Source organism: Podarcis muralis, chromosome 9 (assembly GCF_964188315.1).
Source record: "Podarcis muralis chromosome 9, rPodMur119.hap1.1, whole genome shotgun sequence".
NCBI lineage: Eukaryota > Metazoa > Chordata > Lepidosauria > Squamata > Lacertidae > Podarcis > Podarcis muralis.
In genome coordinates this window covers 54,616,292-54,629,872 of record NC_135663.1, presented here as the reverse complement: position 1 = coordinate 54,629,872, position 13,581 = coordinate 54,616,292, and the positions used below count along the sequence as shown (strand labels likewise).

General features: G+C 41.1%; 1 protein-coding gene across 6 annotated transcripts in view; it reads left to right on the top strand.

Annotated features, from left to right (window-relative positions):
- Positions 1–13,581, top strand: part of CLOCK (clock circadian regulator) — a 41,550-nt gene that overhangs the window by 7,367 nt on the left and 20,602 nt on the right. For 3 of the 6 annotated variants that reach the window (XM_028745140.2, XM_028745142.2, XM_028745138.2), the window contains exons 2-7: positions 2,733–2,878; positions 9,373–9,494; positions 9,852–9,943; positions 10,838–10,897; positions 12,577–12,725; positions 13,348–13,439. In XM_028745140.2, coding sequence (XP_028600973.2) covers positions 9,897–9,943; positions 10,838–10,897; positions 12,577–12,725; positions 13,348–13,439 — 348 coding nt within the window. In that variant the 5' untranslated portion in view covers positions 2,733–2,878; positions 9,373–9,494; positions 9,852–9,896. The remainder of the gene's footprint in view (positions 1–2,732; positions 2,879–9,372; positions 9,495–9,851; positions 9,944–10,837; positions 10,898–12,576; positions 12,726–13,347; positions 13,440–13,581) is intronic. The other 3 variants (XM_028745144.2, XM_028745145.2, XM_028745141.2) reach the window with 1 other exon arrangement.

Below are 13,581 nucleotides of genomic sequence, written 5' to 3'. Positions count from 1 at the left end.
TATACGGTGGCTCCCTTGGCCAATAAAGCGAGATGAGCACCGCAACCCCAGAGTCGGTCACGACTGGACCTAATGGTCAGGGGTCCCTTTACCTTTACCTATTGCTGGTGCAAATAAGCCTTTTCAGGGACTGTTTGAAACAAGAGGGGGGGGGGCCTGGTTTTTCCACTAACTTTGTTACTGTTGTCAGATATAGTAAAAGTAATCTTTCAGGTTACCATAGTTCATTAATTTATAATTAGTTTTATCGTCTGCATTTTCTCCAAGGAGCATGAAATTTTAAAGTTTGTCACATTGCTTATTTGTTAGTACAGTAGTGCCCCACAAGACGAATGCCTCGCAAGACGGAAAACCCGCTAGATGAAAGGGTTTTCCGTTTTTGAGTTGCTTCGCAAGACAATTTTCCCTATGGGCTTGCTTCGCAAGACGAAACGTCTTTTTTAGCAGCTAAGCCGCTAAGCCTTTAATAGCCGCTAAGCTGCTAAACTGCTAATAGCGCTAATCCGCTAAGCCACTAATAGGGTTGCTTCGCAAGATGAAAAAACCGCTAGACGAAGAGACTCGCGGAACGGATTCTTTTCGTCTTGCAAGGCACCACTGTATTCAAATGTTTAATAAATGCTATCTTTAAAAATTAACTACTAGTAAGTAGTAAGGAAAAATTAACAAGATGCAAACATTCATTAGAGAGCATTTGAAGCTTAGGGCAACAAAATAAGATATTTCTAAACATGAATGTGGTGTATTACATCTATGCCAATCCCACTAATGCTGTTATTTTGCTTACTTTAGAATGGTGGGTAGTGGGAACATGTAGAAGATCATTGTAGCATTCCTGTAGCATTCTGCCTACCAGCTTGTCCCATTCTACATTTTTCTGTAGCGGGTTGTTGAATAATATAATAAATCTAAAGTGCTCACAAAACAAATTACAAATTCAATTTGAAATTAAAGTAAAAGTTTTTAAACATTGCTAGTTTTGAAGAACCGGAGTACTACTTTATTCATATTCTTGGCAAGGTATCAGTTACATTATAAGGATATTTGTTATATTATGTTATAGAAAATAATTTTGTTGTAGATTGTAAGAAATATATATTTAGTTTAAAAAGTTATACATTGTTTCATTACATCTCCAATAATTCTGTAGATCAGACATTGGCCTGGTTCACATGGGTGACATGGCAACTGGTTCACATCTAGCTTTCTCACCAACCAGAGGGTAATGAGGTAACCTCCTGTATTGTGTTGTTATGATAGGTCTGGTGCAAGGCAAGGCATAAACTGTGCTATAGAGCAGAGCTGTATTGCTTCAGCAAATGTCAATCTGAAATTTGACCCTATGTAGAAATAGCAGCTGCATCCCTGTTGCTAGTCCCACCCTCACTTTTCATGTTAAAGACTCTAGCCTGCTCCATCAGTAAGCAGTAAGCCCACAACTTACGTAGGGGTTATGTTCTGGGGATTGCACCTAAATCCAAAATCATGTACAATCAAAACACATTGGGTTCAGTGGTGGATGGGATTCCCAAAGTCATTTCCTCTGAAACTTCACCCTCTTTTAATTTTTTGCTGTGCATGTAAAGCTGAATGCACACAAGTTGAATGCATGTATGTTCAGCTCACTGCAGTACATCTTCCAGCTGGAATGACACTGGTACTGCATGCTTATCTGATGGAAGTGCTTTCTGGGGCTGCTCTTGTGTGTTCAGTCTCAAACAAGTAGGGGAATCCAACTGATGTCTTGTGCCTCTAAAAATGGACCTGTGTTAAGAGCATAGTTGTAAGGCTTTCAGGATTCCCACATCTGGGGAAGCATTTTATTAACAATCTGTTTTATGGTTGCGTAGGATATCCTGTTTAATTTGGCTTTCATTTAGCATGAGGCTCAGAGCCAAAGAACTTCGCAACATTTTTGGGCAGTTTGGGACACTGTGGCCTGGTATATGTGTTATGCAGTAGTTCCCCAAGCTGCATGGCAAATAGAGTTTTGACACTGAGGAATACTTTTCAAAAATAATTCATAACATGGCATAAGGGTTTGCAGTTCAAAACAAAATAAAAAATCAGAATCCCACTGAGCCCAAAGGAGCTCTTTGTAATCTGGCCATTGTTTGTTATTAACTGAGAGACTGGCAACACAGTATATTCACTTAGAAGTTCAGTAAGGGTTATTCCCAGGTGAGGGTGCATAGGAGTTCCACTATATGAAAGACAGTTTTTAACTCAGTTTTTGTGTGTGTGTGTGTGTGTGTGATCATTGTTTTAAAAAAATGAGTATGCTTCTTAATAAAGATCTGTTTTGCAATTTGCAAAATCTAGAGTGTCTTCGCTAGAAGTCTTACTATAAAGGAAACCCCAAGAGAGGATACTATTCGAAAATGTTAGAGGGGGAATTTGACTACAAAGAAAGAATGGTTGTATATTGCAGTCTGTTTGAACTTCTTTGTACTTCTTGAACTTGAGAGACACATTGTGTGCTTTATGGATTTCACATAAATGTAACAGAATTTTATGTTCTTGTTAGAGGTGTTGATGCTAGATGCCAACTTTGTTCATAGGGGTCAGGAATGTCACCTTATGCATGACCTTGGAAGAAAGCATGGTTTGTTTCATCATTAGGTTATTAGGCATAAACGGAAACGTAATCCATATATGATATTACTATGATATTTAAAGTAGTACATACTGGCAAAACTCAAGGTGCTACCTGAAAAATCTGTTATTTGCAGCAAAAGTTATTACCATATACTGAAAAATCTAAGGGGTCTTTCTTGGTATCAGAATGGACGAAGACGCTGAGGGTAGCTGTTATAACCAAGCTGACTGGTCTAATACATAAGCAAGAAGGAATAACAACTTGGTGCTTTATGATTATGTAAGTTGTCATCTGGTATTTACAATGAACTATATTTGAGTATTTTATATTTTTACATTTAAAAAATACTAAGTTCTCTTCAGTGGGTATCTTTGAATGGTCGCTGTTCTTATGTCAGCTTTTATTACAGCCATTCAGCTTGGCTAAATCAACTTTGTCAGGTCTATTAGAATGCTATTCAGTTGCTCATTTTATGTAGACTATCAGACTGAAATTATTGGCTACTATTGTTTGTTTTGTTTACTCTAGTCATTCTAGCTTAAGTTGTCAGTGTATTCATAAGCATCAAAAAATACTCTAATGACTCCTTGTATTTTATTTCTATGACTTAAAAATTGTTTTAAAAATAAATATCTAAACTGTTTAATGTGTGACCTCAATACAAGCTATGCCAACAAACCAGATTTGCAAACAAGTGCTCTAAAGTTACTAGCACTCACAAACAAAAATACTGGTTTTACTCCCTATGCATTCTTGTATCAGTTTTTGAGGTCAACAGAAAAAAATAAGTCAATGGTTGTAAAACTCCCCCTTTTGGTTGTCTAGAAGTGGTTCTTATGTGTCACAGGTGGCTATAAGCATAGTATAAATGCATAAAGTAAAAGTATTGGGCAAAATTTAACATTAGATGAGTAGCGATGGATGGAACAGTCATAATCCAGTTCATGTCCCTTGAACACGAGTAGTCTAGTAAGTCTGTTCCTTTGAATGGCCATGCAGATTTATTTGGCTCTTTTTTTTCTTTAAAAAAACCAGTTACAGCTGTTTAGAGCAGCTAGAAAGTGTGGTGCTTGCTACACTCATTGATAAGATATGAGTAAAAAGCTCCTGGAAGAGGCAGCGCATTATGATGTGCCACCATTTCCTGGGTGATTCTACAGCACAAAGATGGTTACCTGCCTTGCAGTAATAATAATAATAATAATAATAATAATAATAATAATAAATTTTATTTATATCCTGCCCTCCCCAGCCGAAGCCGGGCTCAGGGCGGCTAACAACAATAAAACAGTACAAAAGTACAACATAAACAACATTCTAAAATCATTCATTATAAAAATTAATTAATTCAAGCCACTAGCAACCATTGGGCCAGAGCTCCGCGAAGATTGCCGAGGGAGGGAGTCAGGCTGTGCCCTAGCCAAAGGCCTGGTGGAACAGCTCTGTCTTGCAGGCCCTGCGGAAAGATGTCAAGTCCCGCAGGGCCCTGGTCTCTTGTGACAGAGTTCCACCAGATCAGAGCCACAACCGAAAAAGCCCTGGCTCTAGTTGAGGCCAGCCTAACTTCTCTGTGGCCTGGGACCTTCAAGATGTTTTTATTTGAAGACCGTAAGTTTCTCTGTGGGGCATACCAGGAGAGGCGGTCCCGTAGGTACGAGGGTCCTAGGCCATATAGGGCTTTAAAGGTTAAAACCAGCACCTTAAACCTGATCCTGTACTCCACCGGGAGCCAGTGCAGCTGGTATAGCACCGGGTGAATGTGATCTCGCAGCGAAGACCTCGTAAGGAGTCTCGCTGCAGCATTCTGCACCCGCTGGAGTTTCTGGGTCAGTCTCAAGGGCAGCCCCATGTAGAGCGAGTTACAATAATCCAGTCTGGAGGTGACCGTCGCGTGGATCACAGTGGCTAGGTCAGGGCGAGAGAGGTAAGGAGCCAACTGCTTAGCTTGGCGGAGATGGAAAAATGCCGCCTTTGTTATAGCTGCAATCTGCGCCTCCATGGAAAGGGAGGTGTCGAAGATTACACCCAAACTCTTAACGGACGGTGCTGGCACTAATTGCGCCCCCGCAAGAGATGGGAGTTGCCCCCCCAATCCCATATCGCCCCGTCCCAGCCACAGGACCTCTGTCTTCGAAGGATTTAGCTTCAACCGGCTCCCACGTAACCATCCAGCCACAGCTTCCAAACATCTGGTCAGTGTGTCTGGGGCCGAGTCAGGATGGCCATCCATCAACAGATAGAGTTGGGTGTCATTGGCATACTGATGACAACCCAGCCCAAAACTCCGAACAAGCTGGGCGAGGGGGCGCATAAAGATGTTGAAAAGCATCGGGGAGAGTATCGCACCCTGAGGTACTCCACACACCAAGGAGTGGCGCGATGACAATTCCCCCCCCAAGCGCCACCCTTTGTCCCCGACCAGAGAGAAACGAGCGCAGCCATTGAAGGACTGTGCCCTGGATCCCCACGTCGGCAAGGCGGTGGTCCAGAAGTTCGTGATCGACCATGTCGAAGGCTGCTGATAGATCTAGAAGAATCAGCAGCCCCGACCCGCCTCGATCCAGCTGTCTACGAAGATCATCTGTTAGGGCAACCAGAGCCGTCTCGGTCCCATGACCAGCGCGGAAGCTGGACTGGAATGGATCCAGGGCCGATGTTTCATCCAGAAACCCACCAAGCTGTTCAGCAACCGCTCTCTCAATCACCTTACCCAGGAACGGAAGATTCGAAACCGGGCGGTAATTGGATAGATCTAAAGGATCTAATGATGTTTTCTTTAAGAGCGGGCGCACCACTGCCTCCTTCAGTTCCCCTGGGAATGTCCCCGTGCCAAGGGACAAATTGATGATATCCCCCAGGAGGGCCCGCACCTCGTCTGGACACGCTCTAATCAGCCAAGACGGGCACGGGTCAAGAGGACAGGTAGTGGGCTTTCCAGCTCGGAGGAGTCTGTCCACATCGGCTGGGGATATCCGGTCGAAGTGGTCCAATACTGGACCCGAGGACAGTCGAGGGGCCTCCAGTTCCTTTATTGTATCCAAATTGGCAGGGAGGTCATGGCGGAGCGACAGTAATGAGTGCATAAAACATAATTTATTTCTGAAGACTCAAGCACCAAAAAAAATGTTCTGAAACCCACAAGTATAAAGAGGTAAACTGTATAGTGCATGATGGCCAACCAAATTATGGTTTTTACTCTTATCATTTGCTTGATAACTAAAACTTGCTCTAATTTTTTGTGTCTTGCCTGGTGTTGTGCAGTGGCCATATCTCCTTAAAAGTATTACCCTACGCACATGGCGTTTACAGGTGCACATGTACCTGCAGAGAATTTCCCTGGCAAGCACAGGGCCCCTCCCCAGGATATATGCCATCCTTTAAAGTTCCCTCATTATTAAAATTTGGTTGCACTAGAGATCATTTCATTTCATTCTTTATTTCATCTATTATACAGTGGTGCCTCGCAAGACGAAAATAATCCGTTCTGCGAGTCTCTTCGTCTAGCGGTTTTTTTGTCTTGCGAAGCAACCCTATTAGCGGATTAGTGCTATTAGCGGTTTAGCGGATATTAAAGGCTTAGCGGCTAAAAGGCTATTAGCGGCTTAGAAAAAGGGGGGGGGGAGCGGAAAAAAATCGCAAGACTCGCAAGACGTTTTCGTCTTGCGAAGCAAGCCCATAGGGAAAATCGTTTTGCGAAGCAACTCAAAAATGGAAAACCCTTTCATCTAGCGGGTTTTTCGTCTTGCGAGGCATTCGTCTTGCGGGGCACCACTGTACTGAGAAATGGAAAGAACCATCTGTATTATATGTGTACCTGTTCAAGGAGGGGGTGTTGGGGGGAAGTTGGATATGAATTTGTGAAAAAGTGAGGAGGAACAGGTTTGCAATGGAATCCCAGAAGGTTAGTGAAACATTTTAGTATCATAATACTTTTATTAACTGAATATCACCAAGCAATGAGCTATCTTATAAGTTTCACATAAATCTTCCTTGGATTGAAGTTCAGTAGAGGCGAGCGAGGGAAGAGAGAAAGATATTCCTAATAAGAAACATGGCATAAGCCTCTTCTGTAATGTATGTATCTGTAATGTGACTTTCTTAAGAAAACTCAGGAAGCTGCTTGAAGATGGTTAGTTTGTGCAGTGCAGAATATCTGACTTGCATACCTGTATTTTGTCCTATACCAGCAACATAATTTTCCTCTGCTCACTTTGCTCTGCATAAGTCATATGGTCTCTATTCTTTAACATCTAGTCTATTCATGTTTTCTTTTAATTTCAGAAGTCTTTCTAAGCGGTTTTTAAAGGTTCTCTTCCCCCCTGTCCCTGGTTATAAACATAGGTCGGGATTCAAAGAACTGTGAAAATAGCTTCATGTGCCCAGAATGGTTTTGGATTTGTTTCCCAAACAGCAGCCATGTCTCCCCCTTAAAGCCTAATGGTAAACCACATTTGAAACTGGGGAGAATTAAAAGGGAGCTTTCTGCTCAAAATGGGGAGGGAAACTTAAAATTCCCACTAGGTTAGCACAACCCCTAGAATAGCTGTTTGGGTGTCTGGCATAATAATAAAAAGTCTAGGCATTGTGAGAGTGAAACACAGTTTTAAAGACTACCAGTACTGGATGCAATACTTGCGTCATTTATTATCCCCCACCCCGGACTTGTGTAATGTTTGGCAGAATATTCATATTCTCAAAAGTTTAAAAACACAAGCTTCATGTTACAACGTCCGCAGTCTAGATTTCAAAAGACTTCTTTGCGCATTTTGGTGGATACTCTGCCCAAAAGGAGGGGGGGAAAACTATTCAAATGGGAGATAAGGGTTTAACCACCTTAACAGGAAAAGTAGGTCAATAGGACACTAGGCTATTAGGCCAGAAAGACACAAGCAGGTTCTCTGAGTCATGCTTCACTTTGCTTTTCCTCCCCACTCCTTCTGGCAGATTGCTTTTCTTTGTATTTAGTTCTTGCTCTTTTTAGTTACTTTTAAAAACAAGTAATAATTGTTTGTGTAGCTCTACTGGCAAGAGGATATATTAATCTTCTAAAAGAAAGTTCCATGTTCTCTCAGTATGATTTGCTTCTTGGAAATGATCTAAAAATATCAGTTAGGAGGGAGGGAGTTCTACAACTGAAGAAGCTTTTCCAGAACTCCTTGCGGCTGATAGGGGAAGAGAATGGAATGGCCAGAACAAGGGCAGTATTTCCTGCTTGGAAATAGACAGTGAGTGGGATGGAGGAGGAGAATTGAATGTAGAGATATTTTCCCCAGTTCCCAAGATCTTGGACTGTTTTGCATTTTGAGAGCAGCAAAACATTGAAACCTCTGGAGTAATGTATTAGTCTGTATGTCTGAGGGATTTTCTTTTGCATCCTGCCCATTCTGGAGAACCAATGTGTTAACGTAATGTTGGGGTTTAGAACAGAAGATGCATATGGCATGTCTACATTCTTTCAGGCAACAGGAACAAAATAAGCCTTTGCTAGCTGACCTGTGCTGTGTAGATACCAATATTGCGGTTGCGGTCATTGACAGTGTGAAGTTAACAAATGTTGGTTAAGCACTGTACCGATTCCATGAGTACACCAGCAGGCACCCAATAGTTTATTTCTTTATTTAAATATTTATAAACTGCAATTTCATAGATAATATAAAGCAACATACAAAATAAAGACAATGCTACAGTAAGAACAGTTAAATCATGGATAGCATATCAGCAAGAACTGACTGGTAAAGAAAATCACATTGCAATTATTTATTTGAACACACTTTTTGAAATTTATTTATTTAAATATTATTAAACTGCACTTTCATAGAAAGTATAACATATATAATATTAATGATACATTACAATATTAAAAAACTGCATGCTGAATTTGTGCTGCTGCAGACATAGTCTAACACAGGCTTCCTCAAACTCGGCCCTCCAGATGTTTTGAGACTACAGTTCCCATCATCCCTGACCACTGGTCCTGCTAGCTAGGGATCATGGGAGTTGTAGGCCAAAAACATCTGGAGGCCGAGTTTGAGGAAGCCTAACATGTGCAAATGTTCCACCACTGTAGTTGATCATTTTTGTAGGGAAAATCTTGGCAGAGATCTGTGCTTTGTAAATAGATGTAGCAATATAAAACTATCCAGCAGCTGGAGGCAGTTTTGGTATGAAGAAACAAAGAAACAGATTTGGGAACATTGGTGGAATAAAGAAGTAAGAATTCAGATAAAAGTAAAATAATAGTAAGAATTATGATACAACACCTCCAGAGCTATGGGTGGAATCCAAAGATTGTAAGATTGGACAATGTTCTTGCACAACCAATCATTAGATTTACAGTACATTGTCCCTGCTGTGTCTCTGAATAGCTTCTCTGGGTGGGGAGGGGAAATTGCCTCAAACCTGCTCAGCATATTTGGAATTAAGGAAGCAATACTTTACATGGTTGTCTGGGAGTAAATCCCTTTGAATTTAATAGGGTTTGCTTCAGAATAGACATATAGAATTACTTTGTAACTCACATAGAATCATAGAACTGTATATGGCTAGTAATGGAATTAATGTAGTTGACAGCTCTGGTCAGAGAAGATTAAAGTGTAGCTGCTCAATGACGTTTCTCTTATCACAGATGTTTGTTTTCTTACATCAAGCTATTACAGTGTACATATGTATTTTTCTGTTCCTGTACTTAAAATAAAAAGTGGCTACTTATTACATGAAAAAAATAATTAGGTGCAGAATCCTAATACTGTTATCTTTCTTTTTCTCTTTAACAGTACTGAATTAAGATATTAATGATCTTCTGCGGAGAATACATTTTGAAGGCTCTTCCCAAGTTGCTCCTTCTGGAACCTGTCATTTAGAACATTGCCATTTATCATCCAGAAAAGTATAAACGGTAAAAACCCACTGGATTATATTCAGATAATTAGGCCACAGAACCAAAAAGCACAGGCATATATATTGGTAGCAATCCAAAGAACTATGCTCGTCATTTGAAGGGCTTTGATATTGCCAGACAACATGACAATTTGCTTTTGACAGTGCTCTCAGTTTCAAATATGGTTTGCCAGGTGGAGTTGGGGCAGGGAGCTGATGTTCAAGAGACACAATCCCAAAGCTTTTTGGGCACATGGAACTAGTTGCATGGTTCTTTGGATTCTGCCTATTGTTCCTTTTCGTGGCAGTAGGGAATTTTATTCAGGAAACATAAGAGAGTGACGTTACATTTCTTTCTTTTTCTATTCTCTTACAGTGCAGACGTACAAATGTCTACCACAAGACTAAAGTGTGATATGTTATGTTCTTTACCATAAGCACCCATAAAATGAGCTCCATTGCAGACAGGTATGCTATATTTGAGTTTTGCAAATTATTTTTTATTTGTGCATTAGTAATGGTTTCACATGGTTTAAAAGAGAATTTCAAAGAAGGCCGTTGAAGTTACAGTATCTCTTTATAACAGGAGAGGTGAACCTGCAGCTGTCAAGCTGCTTTAGGTGGACTGCCAATCGCCAGGTGTCTCCTCTCCCTCTTGTGCAACCCCATTGCTAGCAAGTCATTGCATGAAAATGCTCAGCAAGCAGGAAGGAGCACTAAGACCTCCTAGCAATGTCACTGCACCAGTGGATAAACAGGTGCCTTTGAAAAGTAAGGAGATGAGGCAGTGAGGCTTTCCTTTCCTCCTCGCCCAGCACCACCACAATAGAGAGGAGTTACATCTCTACTGGTTGTTGAAAAAGTGTGTGGGGGGGGGGAGAGAGAGAGATTGAGAGCACCTACCTGTATGTGCCTGACTGTGTGGCTGCCTGCTTGTCTGGATGTATGCAGTACGTGTGTGCATGCATGTAAATGTACATTGATCTCAGCCTCTGTTGGAATGCAGCCCTTGGAGTGGTGGTTATGAGTGTGATCCTTAGACCAAAAAGGTTATCTACCCCTCCTTTAGAACATAACAGACTTCATTAGCTGTTTGCTATGAATGACTTGATTTAATGGTAATGCGGAATTGCAAAGATCCAATAAGGGCGTTTCAATATTTCTTCCTAAATTGTATCTGTGGGTACAGTAGAAAAGGTAATGTTCACAAAATTTATTTTACTTCACATCGAAACCAATCTTATAAATACCCATTTTTTAAAGATCGATATAATTAGTAATGTTGCAGACTGAAAATACTTATCAATATAAGGCTGTTCTTAACATTGTGGCTGCCCCCTGAGACTTGTTTTTTTCTTGTAGAGATGATGGTAGCATTTTTGATGGTCTCGTGGAAGAAGATGACAAGGATAAAGCGAAGAGGTATGTTTTTTGAGGTAGCTAGCACCAACCATTTTTCCTCTGGTTAGGATGTATATAAACTGTGCATTGAAATGGGACTTTACGTATAGGGCAGTTTGCACACAATGCTAAACCATGGTTCAGTGTTATAAAGATGAGCCTCAGCAAGCCTAGGTAAAGCCAACATCAAACCATGGAGTTTCCCCTCGTTGTGAGTCAGGAGCCCTGATTTGCATAGAATGCAAAGGTTCTTTGAAACTGAATGTAAAATTCTCCTGGCTGCACAGGAGAGAGTATTGGGGAGTGAATTGGAGACTAATGTGAGACTAATGCTTTGTTTGGACTTGCTGAGGCTTGACTAAGTAAATAGTTTAGAACAGGGAAAGAGAACCTGTGACCTTCCAGCTGTCATTGAACTTAATCTCTCATCAGCCTCAGCCAGCATTGCTCATGATGACTGGTGATGAGAACTGTAGTTCAATGACATCTGGAGGGCCACTTCTGGTTTCGTATTACATCTGGACCAGCACCTAGATTGCACATAGGAAGCCTGTGAAAAGCCCTATATCCAGTGGTCTAAAGTATGCACAGTGCCCTTAGTCCTTGCATACATTGCCTGGCATGTGGTCAGCTGTCTTATCTGACAATGCTGATAACATACTTGGGGAAGGGGGAAGAGAAGGGAGGAAGGATTCAAAGCATCTCTTTACTCCCCACCCACCCTCTTAACAAGTGACCAAGTGGATTAATTAAAGTTTGTTCAAGGGAAGACACCAACACGTAGTAGTCCCTTGCTGAGTGCAAGGATCACTGCATGGGGATCTTGATTTTTTTTTTGGCTTGGAGACAGTATTAAAATATTGCAATAAAATATTAACATATTTATGTACTGCAAAGATATAAGACTCTTCAATTTTGAATTTTTAGTTTTTCTTTTAATTTTATCAGGCATCCAAATAAGTCCAAGTGTCTTGACTGGCAACTGACCTCTTGAAAAGCCACTGCTTAAGACAAAAGCTTAGATTCAAACAACAGTAAAACTTGTTTCACAGGACTTGGGGCTTCCCCCCCCCCCCGCCTTTTCTTTTAGCAGTAGCCTATCAAGGCCGCATAACTAATGAAAGTGGAGGAAGAGTGGTGGAGTTTTAAAAAATTCCACTGGGCATGCTCAAGCACTTGTTTTTGCCAAAAGTAGTTATTTGGATTCCACCCAAAAGATGTTTAAAGATATTTAAACACATCGCTAATGTTTCCATGTATAGGGCTCCAAAATGGAATACTAATCTTGCAGTCCTACCCTTGCTTACTTGGGAGTAAGTTCCATTGAATTTAATAGAACGTCTGAGTTGGCATGATTAGAATTGTGCTGAAAGTATTTCTATGACTAGTTTTGCCAATGTTTCCTCGTCCTTACATTTGAAATGAGCATATTTTATTGACCATTGTAACTTACAGTACATTCTGTTGTATCCACTGCTTCCAGGGCTTCCATTCCCTCTTCTCCCCTTGCCTGCCCCCAACCTTCCAGGTATTCAGGAGCTGGAGGGGATGGGAGAGGAAAGGGAAATTCTGTTATGCAGATGGAAGCCCCTTGTGCTGACAGAACTGTAGCATTGGACACAGCCTCTTAACCCCTAAGAAACTGCATAAAACTTTCCCCCTGGAATTTTCATAATTGTGTGTGTATGCTTTTTTTTAAGGGTGTCAAGAAACAAGTCTGAAAAGAAACGCAGAGATCAGTTTAATGTACTCATCAAAGAACTGGGATCCATGCTTCCGGGCAATGCTCGGAAGATGGACAAATCTACTGTACTGCAGAAGAGCATTGATTTCTTACAGAAGCACAAAGGTAATTTGGGAATGTCACAAGAAATTTTTGAAACAAATTTTGTTGAATTCTTGATACTTAAGTATATATGAGTTGGAATGGTCCCTAATTCACAGCTAGTTTTAGTCTGTCTGCCCGGTGGTGTTGGTGCTATATTTGCCGGGACAGGGTGGTGGCAAGGTTGAAGGGAGCCCTGGATTGGTGGTGCCAGCAACCCGGTAAGGGTGTGTGTGCACATGTGAGCCGCTGCGAACCCAGAATTTTCCTAGCTTTCCCCTGACCTATCTCTGTCCAGTTGAATGCAGCACCACGACTAGTAGTGTACTGCTGCTCTTCTCTCCCCATCATGCAGTTCTGGTGAGGAGTAAATGCTTCTTTTATCAACCTTTTTACCTACCTATCTGCATGTACATTAAGGTAGAATGTTGCAATGAATACAATTCTCTCACTTGCTCTCTATCTTCTTTGTTTTTGTAACAGGCATGTTTAATGACTGGGCTGGTGCGGTTAATGAATGATAGTTTCCAATGGGATGGGGAAAATAACCTGTGGCGCTATTCCCCTCCCCCTTTTGTTCAAGTTGGCATCCAAAGTTGGGTGTGTGCATTACAAGTGTGCGCACAATTTTCCTTTCCTTTTGCAGAGATCACTGCCCAATCAGATGCCAGTGAAATCCGACAGGACTGGAAACCCACATTCCTTAGTAATGAAGAATTCACTCAGTTAATGTTAGAGGTAACTTAATTATTTTCATTGTAAAATGTGTGAGTATTCTGTCATTGTAAGTATTGCTTTGTGATGTCGTGCGGTATATTTTCAGCTTTGTATTGTAATTAAAATGCACTTTCCCTAATATTCAGTTAAAATATGTGCAAAA